At 43.2% G+C, this 15,465-nt stretch overlaps 1 protein-coding gene across 8 annotated transcripts in view; it reads left to right on the plus strand.

Moving 5' to 3' along the window:
• Window positions 1-15,465, plus strand: part of mef2d (myocyte enhancer factor 2d) — a 57,257-nt gene that overhangs the window by 4,512 nt on the left and 37,280 nt on the right. For 5 of the 8 annotated variants that reach the window (XM_020617373.1, XM_020617379.1, XM_020617376.1 and 2 more), the window contains exons 2-3: window positions 3,563-3,766; window positions 15,320-15,457. In XM_020617373.1, the coding sequence (XP_020473029.1) occupies window positions 3,563-3,766; window positions 15,320-15,457 (342 nt within the window). Of the gene's footprint in view, window positions 1-3,562; window positions 3,767-15,063; window positions 15,199-15,319; window positions 15,458-15,465 lie in introns of all 8 variants that reach the window. The other 3 variants (XM_020617374.1, XM_020617377.1, XM_020617381.1) reach the window with 1 other exon arrangement.

The following is a 15,465-nucleotide window of genomic DNA, read 5'->3' on the forward strand; positions in this document are numbered from 1 at the left end:
CCTCGCCAAGACACACACAAATGAAACCGCTCGCCCCCTTTCTTTTTTCCTTTCTTTCCTCGCTGAAGACGTCCTCTTCCTCCGTTGCCATTGGTTACATACAGTAGCAGTTCTACACCTAACATCAATAACCTCCAAAAACAACCGGATCAGAACTGAGACCCAAACTCTCCATACCATGGAGCACTTTTTCTAAGAAAAGAAGAAGAAAGACAAACAGGGGTTTTATCAGGATGTTTGGAGCCATGATGTTTGTTTTTAGCGCTGATGGATGACCTTATAATTTGTTAGGAGTGCAGTTGTTGTTGTTGTTTGCGGTGGCTTGTCTCTTTATCACAGCCACTCTCATCATCCTGCATGGCCGTAATTTCCTCCCTTTCCAGCATCACCACATAATTTATCTGCTCATTCTGGGTGTGTGAGAGAAAGCGGAGGGAGAGGAGGGGGAGATATGTAGATAGCAGAGAGAGAAAGATGTGGGGGGGGGGTAAGATGATGATAGCAGTGTGTGATGATGTGGGAAGTGAGGGGTGGAGGGGAGGCAGGAGGGGAGTCGGTTGCCCATGGATACGACCCCGATATAATTTGATTTGTGGCAGAGCAGGAAGCAGTGAGTGAGCGAGCGCGAAAGGAGGGAGCGAGAGGGCGGTGGGGGGAGGAGGGGAGGGAGGATGTGGGAAAAAAGTGAGAGAGAACAGGGGAAGAGAAAATGAGGGTGAGAAAATATGAGGTGGTGGAGGAAGAGAGAGACAGGAGGGATGAGAGAGGCTTAAACATGTCAGGTGCCGAAGCACAAAGGAGCAAGCGATGCGAGACATGGAGAGAAGACGATGGAGAGACTGACGATGTCACATGGCTGTTGGTTTTGCTTTCATCCCTGATGTCTCTCTTATCTCAACCTCTCTATCATTTCCTCTTTCTTTCCTTATTAAATTCATTTCAATTACATTCAGACAGTGAAATATACAGTGTATCAGTGCAGGTAAATCCCAGAATGTCTATTGATTTACAGACAGTATTATTATAGCACAGTATAATTACCATAAACAAGAAAGATCTTAAAGACTTTCAGTGTTTGTTTGCCTCTAAACCATACTTTAGGCAAAATCTGCTGCTTGCTGACAGCAAAATGAAAGAAATTTAATTGTTACATTGACTTGAGGTGGAGCATTGCAAGTATTAAAGTACTGGCACTTTAATACCTGCATGTTATTTACAGTTTGGGAGACTGCGGGATTTACTCCTCTGCATTTCAGAGGAAAGTATGCCACAAGATAAGCTGATACAACATTATAAATTGTTGTTGAAACTTCACAGTGAGCTGCAGTACCACAGCTCCCAACCAACCATGTACTTACATCTTTAGGGACCAATGGGCTGAGAGCTTAGAGCCACAAACAGAGAGTGAAGTCAGGAAACGCTGAGATGCAACCTAACTCATTGATGTTAGTCCTTGCATTGGACACCCAGCTGACATAGATGATCATCCTTTTGGAGCAGTGGTTGGTTCACCTGGAAAAATGTACAAAATGTCCAGTATTCATGCCCTGGTTTGGCCACTTTCTTCACTAGCTAGTCTCTAACTGTGTCTCTGTGCTGTTTAGTGCTGAGTAGGTCGTGTTTAATGGGTTTCTGAGCTTGTTTAATGAAATTGACTGTGATCAGGAGATTTTATCCAGCAGGAAGCATGCATGACTGAACCAAGTGTTGCTTAAAAACACTGCAAAATTATAAGTTAAAGTTTTGAGTTTGTTTTTCTCTGGGACTTTGCATCATCCAAATTTAAAAAAACAACCCATTCTGTAGTGGAACAGAGGCGGTAGAGAACACAGGCCATAGATTACATAACTCCAAGAATGCTGCTCCTCAGGTCACGCCCCCAGTCAGTGATGTCACGGGGCTGTTTTGGCTTTTACATCTGATGGAAAATGTGTTGATGTCACTTGTGGGCTTGACCTGAAGAGCAGCATGCTGGAAACATTTCTGCCTCTGTTAACAGCTGCATACAATTCCGGCATCTCTCTGTGAGCGCATTTACTCTTTTTTCCCAAGTCAGATGCCAGATTTTGTAGCACTACCTGAAGCTTTTCTGTCTTTCTCTTAACCTTTATCTCACTGTGTTTGTGTTAGTGCAATCCTGTGTGTTTAATCCAAACAAAGGCAAATCTCCCCACCAACTGGGCGTAAATACCAGTTGGGCTACAGCAGAGAAGCACTTCTAAATCCAGCCAGCAGACAACAAGGGACCCTGTGCTACAGCACCACTCCCAGCTCAGTTCTGCTTGTTCACAACTGAAGGGGCTCGTAGTGTGCGTGTGTGGGAAAGAGGGAAATAGCGTGCGACAGAAGGAGAGTGTGGAAAGAGAGGACGAGTGACTGTGTGACATACAAAGAGAGCATGGAAAGAGCACAAGAGAGTGTGAAAATGATGAGGAGAGAGGAGTGTGCTCAAAATCCAAACTGAGTACATGAAAGAGCATGTTTAGACTCCCCGTCTGGAAGTCTGATTCCTAAAAAATGTCTCTGTCTCTGTGTTTAACAAGCAAAACTTTCCTATAATCAGTCTCGATGCACGACTCTAAAATACCGATTTACCGTAGGCTCTCAAAATGCAAATAGGTCAGATTATTCTTGGGAGAAAGAGCCCTTCAAATCTGAGAGACCTGGAGCAGTTGGCAAAAGAAAAGTGGTCCAGAATTCCAGTAGGGAGGTGGAAGAAACTCACAGATGGTTACAGGAAGCCACTGATTTCAGTATTTTAGTCGAAAGGCTGTGCTACCAGATATCAAGTTGAGAGTGTCAGTAATTCTGTTCAGTCCATTTTTGGAGTTCTGTGTGGACTGGATCAAATTTGGCCTTTCTCTCTCTTTTTTTGTGTGTGTAGTTCCAATACAAACAAAAGAAATGAACATGAGAATACCAGAGAATCTGTGATTGCAATGATTTTCTGGGAGAAGTGCATTATCTGAATGTTTGGGTCAGTTTTTTTTGGCCATGACACACACATATACATTGGACATCCTGAGCAGTCTCCTCACCAAAGATGAATAAGAATAATAAAGCCTCAGCCATATGCACTTTCCCATTGAACTGAATGGGAAAGCGTGTCCAGACCTGGTAGTGTTTGTCACTCACACATTATTTTGTATTTGAGCTTATGTGGTAAAATTTGGAGTGACATTTGGTGGTAAATGAAGATGGATACCACCTATCAGGCAGGAATTTCTGAATGTCTGCAACTTGTCCATTTGTTAATTTTCGCACTCTGCAGTCTTGTGAGAAATTTTGGCTCCCTGAAAACTGTTCCTAAAATAAATATCTGTAATCCCTGGCATGTCCCCCACTTCATCACAGATTTAGTGCCCTTTTTTGAAAGAATATTTTTGAAAGGGGTGCTGCTATCATGGCTCATGACAGGATAAGGCAGATTGCTGCACTAGAATTTTATACATTATTGTAAAAGCAAGTGCTTTCATCTGCCGCTATTTGTGTTTTTAATCAAGTGTTTGCTAATGTTTTGTGAAAGGTCTAATAACTTGTTGTCCATTTTCGCCCTACAAAGGTGACGTTCACCAAGCGAAAGTTCGGTCTGATGAAGAAGGCGTACGAGCTGAGTGTCCTGTGTGACTGCGAGATCGCCCTCATTATCTTCAACCACTCCAACAAGCTGTTCCAGTATGCCAGCACTGACATGGACAAGGTCCTGCTCAAGTACACCGAGTACAATGAGCCACATGAGAGCCGGACCAATGCCGACATCATTGAGGTAAAGCGTGGGAGGGGGCCACAGTGGGAGGTGTGTCTTCATACTCCCCAGGGTTGTATTTGCCTAAATGTACACAGTGACTTTGACCTGATCCAGACTTAAAAATCTGTTTGTTGTATTAGTTTCTTTGGTGCTGCATCCTACTGATACTTAGTTGTAAAACAACAGCTCCCCAGTGAGCTCATTAAGGTTTAATCTGAACTAATGTAATCCAGTTCTCTCCAGACTCATTCAGACTAATTCAGTCCAGTCTGTCAAAGCCAGTCCATTTCATTGCAGTCCGGTCTGTTCAGCTGAGTACTGATTCACGTGTCTTTGGTCCAGTATGATCTGAAACTAACCCTTAAATCTGGTCATGTCCTGGATGCTGGATGCTACAAGCTTATCCTTCACAGGCTTCTACCCTTATCTTTTAAAAGCAGCTGATTTGTGTACAGAAATGTTGAGGCTAATGTACAATCCATGTCACTCCCTTAAATCAAGTCTAGACCAGGTCACAATAGTCCAGTATATTTTAATCTATTCCAGTACATTCCAGTCCCGTCCAGTTCACTCTAGTCTGGTTCAGAGTTGTTGAGTCCAGTTTATCCCGGTGTTCTTTATGCTGTACCCTGGTTTAGTGTCTATATGGGAGGGCAGAGGTCTGGACCAGGGCTATCATAGTTTTCCTATCTGAATTTGTTTACATTTAGTTAGTTCCACCAGTGGTTTCATTAGTTTTAGTTTAGTGTATTTTATGGACTCATTTCTATTTAATTTTAGTTTTAGTAATTTTAGTTAAGGATCCAAGTTGCCAAGTATGAAAAGTAATGATCATGAGGTTATCAGCATTTCAAGACTAAACTGCACTAACATGTGCAATGCATCTGCTTCAGACTGGCAACGCCTGTTAATACACAAATGGCAACACCATGATTTGAAGGTTCTTTGAAAAATTCTTTGAAAGCTGGCATGTCACATGATGTGGTTGACTTACCAGCCTCGTTTTTGTAGCAGGCCGCCCACTACTCTGATCTTTTGAAGCAGGGTGCTAGGCTCTGCTGCTACGACAGTGGTGTGGTGGGTAGAGCAGTTATTTCCCAACTGGATGGTGGAGGGTTCGAATCTTGGTGTCTACAGTCCACATGTCAAAGTGTCCTTGGGCAAGACACTGAACCCCCCCGAAATTGCCTGTGATGGCGGCGCGTATGCACCGAAACAAAATTTTGTTGTACTTGTTACAATAAAAATTAAAGCTGCTTGTTGGACATATTGCTAATGTTAGCCTCAGTGCTAATGCTCTTTCTCTTCCCTTTAATTTCTACACCACAGATGCTGTTACCTGAAAAGAATGTGCATTTGTTTGTACTGTTTTTGTTAATGAATTTGAAACAATCCAAGGCTCCCACTTTTTCTTCCTGACATCTTGACCTCACTCCTTCACTTGATAAGATCTAGGTCCTGGCACTATAATGGCACCTAAAACTGCAGCTACACTGAATTTTGGCTCTTGAATGAAACACTGTTCAGAACGATAATGACATAAATTTTTTTGTCTTTTATTATTTAGTTTTAGTGTTTAATTGACTATTGTTAGTTTTAGTTAAATTATCAAAATACTTGAAAGCCCATAGTTTTTGTGTTAGATTTTGTTTTAGTATATGATAATAACCCTGGTATAGACGACCAGGCCTCACCCCTCCTCCCTGTCTTACCCCTCAGGCGCTGGCCCCATTGTTACACGGATAACTCTCCAACAGGAACAAGCCAAAGGATGACACCTGGAACCAATTGGAAACCACCCTGGTACAAAATGGCCACCAGTAATAGGGAGAGCCTGTTGAGCAGCTGAAGAACAATGTTTGTTAACTTGCATATTGGAGGAGAGGTCAGCGCTGAGGTTAGAGGAGAAGTTGTGAGGGCAATTATTCAGTTCTGTTTTTAACGCTGCTGTAATAGGAATGATACATTTGTTTTTTGATGTCTTTCCTCCCCGTGGGAAAAGTTTCAAACACATTTTAATGTCTTGTTCACCCTTTTATACATAATGGCCTTCTCATGAGTTTAACACGAGAGGGTTAGTGAGCCATGTACGCTGCAGTGCAGGTTTTATGTGGAATGAAGCTGGATCGGGCTCAGGTCTGAATAAATTCCTCACTTGTTTTTGCTGTGGGAGTTTATGACCCATCCACCACAAACACTGCTCACATGAAGTCACCATCACATTTTTACTGTCATGTTGAAAACTCAAGTTAATGTTATGTTACAACAAAAACACACTTAGCATTTAGCCCAATAAAGTCAGCACTGGCAAGTTAAAACTGAAAGCCAAGCAACAATCCTCTGTAGTTTAGATTTTTTTCTAGTCTAAAATTCCCTTCAGATTGACTGAAAAAGAAAACCTCATTTTTTTCCGCACCAGAATGTTCAAAGTAAAATTAAATGTTTGCAGTAACTTAAAAAAAAATTAAACACAGGAAAACTAATAATTGTACAGGCAGAAAAATGCCAGGACTGGTTTTATTTTATCAGCTGTTCCTTCATAATCACCTTCTGAATAAGTGAGAATATTCCAATATAAATAAATATCATCTTGAACCCTTTGCTCTCGGCCAGTTTCTGATCCACAGCTCCCAAGAACAAAGTGACACCTGCCTGTGTCCCTGCAGTGGTGAGCTTCAAATGATGAGTTTTATTTCCCCCTTTCAGGCTGTTTTATTATTACTGGCTGAAGCTCAAAGGCTTCAAATATAGTTTGATTCATCCCATTAACCCTTGGAAGGTTCCTCTGACCTCTACCTGCTGCTGTTTTCAAGTTGTCCTAAGATATCAGCAGATATCTACTGCAAATGAAAGGCTAACTAATGTGCTGTAAGCTACATGTACAGCTGATTGTTTTCATGGAACCCAGGAACGTTTTGACCGGTAGGAGCCAGGGTCTAAAATTTGGGCATAGCCCTGAAATGGTTCCAGCTCTGAGTTAGCACTATATTGGCATGAATCCAGCCCCTGATTATATACAACCTCGCCAACATTTTTCCAAAATTTGAATAAAGACTTTTTGCAGAGAAAAGCACTTTAGGACTAGCCCTGTTTGGAAATGTTCCTGAGATGCTAATTAATTCCTCAAGCCATTTCCTTTTAAAAAGTGAAACGTGAACTGAAACATTATTTAATACGACAAGCCATCAAGCTCAGTGTGCGTGCAACGTAAGCATGTATTAACGCACACAGTGTTAACACATACAATAATTGCGTGTTAATACGTTCTAGACACGTTAACACGTTACAACACTCTCTCTCCCCCTTGTGCTCTCTCTCTCTCGCTCTCGTTCCCTCCTAGGTCATATTGCTACCTAGCTCTGCGTAGCGTAGTACAGAATCCATGTGACCATAATGTATGCATTTGTCAGACCCTGCATTTAAGGAAGCAGCGGTGATGTAGGCAGAAGTAACCATGATGTAGGCATACACAGGACCATACGTCAAAAGGAATTGACCCCTGTATTTCAGAATCAGAATTAGCCAATTTTCAGCCAATGGCACTGAAGCTCCACTGGATGTGTTAACACACATGCATGTTAACACTCGTGCATTAACAGGCACGCCTGCTGAAGTTGATGGCTTACCATAAGTTAAAGCAGAATGTATGTTCCTCATTTGAATAATCCATTTGAAACTCTGATGTTAAAACTGCACTTTAAACTGCGACCAAATGTAAAAGACACAACCTGCTGTCTTAGGCCCACGACACACCAAGCTGACGGTTGGCTGTCGGTGAGCATCTGTTCCCCTTGTCTCCCCAGTGTGTCCTGCACCATTTGTTCTAGGCGGACTCTTGTCGGTGGCTCTTCAGCTGATTTGGTATTTTGAATTGGCGGTGTACACTGTCAGTGAGAGAGAGACCATTCTGATTGGCTGTTCAGCTTAGTGAATTAATTCACAAGAAGATAAAAGTTTGGGAAAGCTCCTTCAGCCTGTCGCTGTACTGCTCATATTTTCACCCATTTAGTGCAGTTTCTTCTTGTTTTTCGCCTCCACGACCTCCTTCCTTCTTCCACAACCAGAAGACCAAGGGCAGAGAACGGCAGCGCTATTTGCAACTTCTCATCAGACATATTCATCAGACACATAAAGGGTGACTTTGTCTTCTGTGAATATTGCGTCTCTCTCAGTCCTTTTTGAGATATTTGACTTGTTTTCACAGTTGGTGCTGGAAACACAAACACGGATATGTACAAGTGTCTGTTCAGTTCTGGGAATTAGTTGTTACATCTTTGAAAGGGGCCATGAAGTCGAGGCCAAAGCAGAAGGTGAGAGTCCCACCAGTCGGGGCTTAGCTCTAGAAAGTGCTGAAATCTGAGTGAAAGTGTTGGTGAAGCAGATTTGGATTTGTGTGGGCTGCAGGTAAGACTGGGGTTTGGTGCCATAGTTTTCTCCTTCATCTCTCAAGTCACTCTGCCTGTCACTTCTTCTCTTTCCTTCCTGATTCCCTCGATCACGACAGTTTTTCCCTTCTTTCCTCTCCTGCTCTTTCTGTGCGTCTCTGAGTGTCAGCAGTAAAGCAGTTCTGTAGGCTGTATCTCCAGCTGCAGATGGCTCTAAAGTGTGTATGTGTGTGTGTTGTGGCGGGGCCTTGGACTGCTCCGGGCCACATCAGCTCAAGCTCCACTGGCTCTGTGTGTGTACATGTGTTTGTGCTTCCAAGTGTGTCACTCTGTCTCTTTATGTGTGTGTGTACATGCCCACATGTGCGTGAGTCCACCTCTCTCTCTGTACACACGCTTTGCAGTGGCCCATGAGAGTATTCAGGCCTGTGAGCCTCTTGATTGTGTGTTGGTCTCTGTGTGTGTGTCCTGCATAAGAGCTTACAGTACCTCTTCCACCGGCCCCTGTACTGCCCTCCTAACCCCCCCTATCTCATCCGTCTTCTCTGTAGGTCGGAGGCATTTAGCAACTTTCTCCAGTACTTGTCCTCGGTTGTCCCCTTTGTGAGGTGTGCAGCAGCACACACCTCCTTGTTAAGCGGGTGTTAGTGTCATCTGCTCAACCACTGTCCATTAATCCTTATTATTTTGCTTCTGCAGTGGCATTTTGAATCATTAAGGCTGGGAAATGTCCTCACAACCTACATTTGAGTAAAAATAGCCATACCACACTGCAAACAGCTACAGTATGCAGAAGTGCTGACCAAACAATACTCAACATGTACTGGAGTAAAATGTAAAATGTGTAATATGTAACTCTGAAAGGAAAGTGGCAAATCCTAGAAAAAGAACTTCAGAGCACTATTTACAGGATAATGCTGTTGATATCTTATCTCAGTATTGGTTTTTCATGGAATTTGATGACAGTAAAATATCACTAGACGTATCCTTTAATAGAATAGAACAGAACATGTAGTGCCTTTATCTCATCTCAACTAAAAATAAAACCAGGAGTTTATTGGAGACCTTAGTGGATACTTTATAATCTGGACCAGTTCCCCATTAAACACCTAGAATTAAACATGTAGGAGATCCCATCACTTTCTTTGAAGAAGGGTTTTACTTTTCAAGTTTCAATCATGGCTGCTTAACACTGAGAAAAGTCAAATCGATGAGAATTACCTTGTTTTAATTGAAACTCATCTGTTGGAGCTGAACAGCTGTTTTGTGTTGCCAGGACATTTTTGGATACATGCTTTTATTTGATCACTTAACACCTTAGTCATTGCTGTATTTGTTTTTTAATACTGTTATGTTTCAGTGGAGCAGCCATAGTGTTGTTTGGATCACATATAGTGTAGATACAGACAGAGTCATATGTATAAAGATATACTGTACTGTACAGTGCTGGGACTCTCGGGGCCATGTGGCAGTGCATAGATAAATTATACAGTGATTATTAGTCGCAAGATTATCTGCACTGGCACATGGTGTAACACCGCTGGTCGAGGACAGAGCTGAGGTGTATACACACACACGCGCGTGTGCACACATACGCACACGCACAGAGGATAATTGGATAGTCACAAAATGTGCCTGTTTGCTGCTCCGCCGCTGAGTCTCTCCAAGGAAGTGCTTTTGAGTATAAATTATGAAGTGTGGATATAGTCACACAGGCACGCACGCACTCACACATGCACACACATACACACTCATTTTAGTGTATGTCATCCTGCATGTACTGTACACACACACGGCTGTGTAACTGTATGCTTAGAAGCACCTACGTTTAAGTGTGTGTGCATCTGTGTGTGTGCATGAGAGCGTGGACTCCGTATTCATCACACGGTTAGACATTCTTTCACTCCAGTGCAAGGCTGAGAGGCGATATGCGCACACAGCCTCTCAGAGATGCATGTGCTGCTTGAAAGTGTGTGTGTGGGTGGGGGGGCAGCCTGCCTCTCCTGCCAGAATGTGTTAATCTGCTTGACTGCAGATCCCAATCAGGGCAAGGGGAGGAAGAGCGCGAGAGACAGAGGGAACACAAGTGAGCGAAATGCTAAAAGAGGGACGATGAATAGCTGAGGAGGGAACGCAGACCGGGCGGAGAAGGGGATGCCCGTTTTCCTTTAAGTCGCTCAGGGAAGGCAGAGCTCACAGGCGAGCCTTGATGCAGGGGCTTAAGGACTTTGGCCAGAGGAGTACTTTACATAGTATAAAATGCACATGACAGGATTGAGTTCTGTTAGTTGCCATTGAAGTCCAAAAACTATATACAACAAACCATCAGAATTCAAACCCTCTTCATACTTGCACACCCATCTCTCTCCGGACCACCCAAAATGGAGGTGTTGAGCTCCTTCTCAGATACTTTGCTCTCCAAGCTGTGAGGATGTCCTCATAAGACCTGTCATATCTAAAGGTTCTAATCAGGACTAGATGAGCTGGTGAACTGTGGTGAATGTTATTGCACCCCACAGTCTGAGTTTCTGTTCAGACCTGTTGTTTTGATCCTTTTTACAAAATGATTAATAGTCCTACACTCAAAAAGGACCGAGACACCATTAAAAAGACATTAAAATACTGGACTTCCTTGACTGATAAGATGTAAATTCCAGACTCATTCACATTGTAGAGAGACTAAATGATCAGCAGTCAGCATCCAACCTCCAAACTAAAAATACACACAGCATTTCTGAAACAGTTTTTTTCATTCACGAACCCTTTGTTCAGCCTCATCAGTGCATCATTGTCTGTCGGTAGAGGAGAGAGAGGTCCCACACAGTCGGCTTCCACTGTAACCAAACAAGTTGTCCTGAGGCCCTCCAGGAGCTGGCGAGCACCGAGGCCCATTAACCTCATGGATGAATAATTTGAGTCAGAGCTGGCTGTTGGGCAGTGATGGGTCACCTAACAGAAACGGTCTGAACATAAAAGAAGCATACACACACACAAACATGTCCATAGTGTTAGAAACAACTGACATAATCTTACTGTAAAGAAAGATTAGACCTTCATCAGTCAGTCAAAGACAAACAAAGCTTGATATAAAGTTCAGTTTTATGTTAAAGCGAAATCTGCTTTTGTCTCAGATGATTGCTCATTATGTTGCTGCAATGCTATTGAAAACCACAGGCCCTATGAGCTCTATATTCCATACGCTTTAGTTCTGGAGCTAGTTATTACTGCTGCGCTACCTGACTGCCACAACTGTCTCTGGCTGTCGTGACCATATACCACATAGTTTCAGAGACAGAGCAGGAGGAGCGAAGAGGAAGGGAGAGTTTGTTTTGACTCTCAGTTCAACCTTAAGGGTTGAAAATTAGAAAAGTTAGTTAATGCAGCTTTAAATACATACAGTAAAACAAGAACTTAGCCTCAATAAAAAGAGAGTCTAAAGATGACAGAACAACCAGATTCAATGCCAACTTTCTGTGCCTGACAGTGTTCAATAGGCTAAGCAAAAAGTTTTGATTATGAGCCCGAGAAAAGTGTAAAGGACGAAGTGATAAGCAAGCAGCAGAAGGGAAGACAGAGGCAGAGAAATTATGATGAGGAGAGAAAGAGCGGGTCACAAGAGGACAGAGAGAGAGAGAGAGTGGTGGGAAAAAGAATAAAAATGGTGAGAGAGGAGGAGGAGGAGAAATGGTTGATTAGGGATTGTCACATATGGAGACATGACAAGAAAAAGGGAGAGATGTTGAGGGCGAAAAAACAGAAGGACGAGTGTGAGACTTTGCACTTTTCTGGGAGTGAGTGAGAGCTGCGTTAAAGGTGGTGGGCCGAGAGAGGAGAGAGAGCAGCAGTGCTTTATGGAGAGCTGGAAACAGAGGGCGGGCGGACAGGCGGGTGGGCGCACGAGCCGGGGTGGGTGGGGCTTGTCAGCAGCCGCAGCCAGTCAGAGGCCAGTGTGGTGCTCTGCAGGGTGAATCTTACCCTGGCAACACAATAGAGCGAAAGAGAGGGGAGGGGGAGACGGCGGACAGGTGAACAGATGGCTAACTGACTGAGAGACGAGCTGATCAGTGGGCTACAGCCAGTGTGTGTGAGAGAGAGAGCATGTGTATGTACTGAAATGTAACACAAAGTGTTCATAGTGAGAGAGAGAGGGAAAGGGAAGGATGCCCATGTTTGCACTGTAACGTTCACAAGATGTCTGTTGTGTTTACAAAGAGTGAGACAAGCTGTTAGACCTTGACAGTGACATCATTTTGTCTGGTCCTCGCCTCCTGTTTGTGGGTCAAACTAGTATCCGCAGGAATTCAAGATTCAAAGAACTTCATTAATCCCAGCAGGAGAGGATTTTAGATTTCAGTCAAATAAAGTGTGCTGTAAATGTAAAATATATACTTATACTTTGTTGTCATGATATTCACAGGGGTCCCTGCAGTTCCTTTGGTGTATAGCAGATAGAAATGACGCAGACTATGGAAATAAGACCCAAGTTTGCAGTAGAGGAACAATCCAAGGTCAGAATTAAGCTGTGGGTTTAAGGTTGGGGTTAGACATGCGGTTATGATGGTCCTCAAAAAGCACAGTGTGTGCCAGCGCATGTGAAAGATGCACCAGCATGGCTCCTGTGTCACCACAGTTGTGTCTCCAGGGCCTTTGTCTCTTTGTGTCCCGACGGTCAGGGGCAGGAGGTCCTCGATCACGTCCTCCACACAGCCCTCTGTCACATGCTGTCACCGCCATGATGAGAGTTGTTTTATTTAAGTTTATTTTCTTTTCTTGGTGGTTCTTTTGTTCCTTGATTTTCAGGTCAGAGCACACATACATCCACACACCAGCTGCAAGCACAGAGTGTGTTATCTGTGGACAGAAGTGTATGTGTGGTGGAGGCTCCTGCACGTTAAATTTCCATTAAGCTGCAGATCTGAGTCGGGCAACTGTGTCCATGTTGGAACAGACATGTCTAATAACCTGATTCTGTGGGTAGATGAAATGCCACTGTGACACTGTGATAATAATAATAGTTTCCAGTTTTAATGAGATTCATATCAAAGAGCACTATTGTTATTAAAACGGAAAGTCTCTTTACCCTGACATCCAAATGGCATCATTACCCTTTTGCCCTCACCTGTTTGGAGGATTTAAGGCTACAGTAATTCATCCTAAATTAAAAGAACCTCTGTGTCTGCCTCCTCTGGGCTGAGTCGGGAGCAGGTTCAAGTTCCCGCCGGCTCCACTTCTGAGGCTGAGTTGCATGTAGTTGAGTCATCTTCACTTACTGTAGCAGTGGGAGTCATGGAACGTGTGCTGATGTTTTAATCAGACCACCACTTGATACAGCAGGTGGTTGTTAATTAGAAAAAATCCAGGCTACGTGAAATATTGAATATGATTCTAGAGAACTTTGAAAAAACAAATCTTTTATGCTAAAGTTTGATAATTGAGCCCTTAAAGAACCAGACACTTGTTTTTAACTGTAAGTCATATATGTTTCATTCCATTTTCAGATGCATCTTATACAGTTTTAGACATCTGAATTTATTTTTCCGCCCATGTCAGAGAATCTTTGATTTACGTTCATTTCCAAGTGGTGTGAAAATCACTGAGCAGGATCTTGAATGTCACCTGAGTTGTATACATTTATATTGACACAGGCTCTGCCAACAGAACCTTGACCGCATGACAAATAGAAGTCAGTGTGGACACTGGTTCTCCAGAATTAATAGCTTTCAACTGGTTTTCAGTGCAAAGCAGCTTGTTTAGAGTGTTCACTAACGTCAGGTTTCATATTTGTTGCAGCGACAAGCCTCTTTCTTGTATGGAGGTAAAGACGGTTTGAGGGATGCCCTTCCATATTCTTCTTTCAAAATACTGAAGGCCCAGTTCAGAAAATTCTTAGTAAAATGCTGAAAAAGTTTATTGGATGTAATATTCTTTTTCACTGGCAGATTTGTTTTACATTTTAAGAACTCAGGACTGAGATGGAGATTTTTGGCAATGTATTATAGTTTATCACATAAAGGGATTTTCTTCTTTTTGTGCCACTCAAGGCTAAAGTTTGTATCTGGACCACAGAAGGCCCTCCAACTCCAGTTCAAGATCCATTTTGCTTTAAGGATCTATCTGCTTGCCTGTGTGGTTAAGGGCCCACCAGGCAAAGCCACTTAATGGCAAATCTCTTTTAGTAGAATCCTCTCAATAAAGAGCCTCTGTCTCTTCCCTCGCTCTCCTTTCTCTTCTCACCCTTCCACAGTGTGCTAACACTGACACAACCTGTCTGGGCTAACCTCATCGCACACTTTCTATCTCAGCCTTTACCCTTTTGCTTCACTCAACCACTTTCCTCAGTGCAGAGCTTCACACCAATTACTAACACAGTTGATTAGCCGCAGTGTGCCGAGGTGTGACGCCTGCATTCTGCTGCACGTCACCGTCTTCTGACATGTGGTTCAAGTTTATACATAGCTTCTTGCCTGGTGAAAAGGCCACAGTTGCTATAGCAGGTCTTGTGTACTTGGTAAAGATGGGGGTTATTTTCTCTAAGGCCATATTCTTTGATTTCACCGCTTTCTTCGTTTGAAATTTAAGTCAGTTTTTTCCTCACTATTTGAATCAGTGACCTCCTGAGAGGGTGAGCAAGTGCAGATTCAGTGCTAATAACTTGCTTTTGTGAATGTTGACCTCACAAATCGATCAAGGGTCACCTCAGGTTGAGAATATGTTTCTGTAGAGCCCTTTCATACTAGAAAAAACCAAACTTCCTGTATTTTCCCAACAGGGTCAGTCTGACTTTTACTGATTTTTTTTGTACAGTGTAGGAGATGATGCACACTGAATGTTTTAATCAAGATGGTCATTTTGTGTTTAAAATGAAAATGTTGGTGAAAAATGAAATGTAAATGTGCCTCCTCCTTCTCCTCCTCTCCCTGACCGCTTCAGACGTTGCGAAAGAAAGGCTTTAATGGCTGCAACAGCCCCGAGCCCGATGGCGACGACTCCATCGACCAAAGCCCACTAACTGATGATAAGTTTCGCAAGACCGAGGACCTGGACAGCCTCTTCAAACGCTACGGCGTGAGTACCGTCAGACTTTTGTCACCTTATCTAACCTACCCTTTCTCCTCTTCTTCTTCTCTTCCTTTGTCTACCTCTTTCTCTCTGTCTGCCCTCTTCTTCTTTTGTTTGGGGAACGAAGGCTCTGAACAAGAAAGAGCACCGGGACTCTGAGAGCCCAGACCCCGAGGAGCCCTTCTCCCTCACCCCCCGCACTGAGGAGAAATACAAAAAAATTGACGAGGAGTTTGATAAAATGATGCAGAACTATAGGCTGTCAGTGAGTAC

This window comes from Monopterus albus, unplaced genomic scaffold (genome assembly GCF_001952655.1).
Source record: "Monopterus albus unplaced genomic scaffold, M_albus_1.0 scaffold189.1, whole genome shotgun sequence".
NCBI classification, from domain to species: domain Eukaryota; kingdom Metazoa; phylum Chordata; class Actinopteri; order Synbranchiformes; family Synbranchidae; genus Monopterus; species Monopterus albus.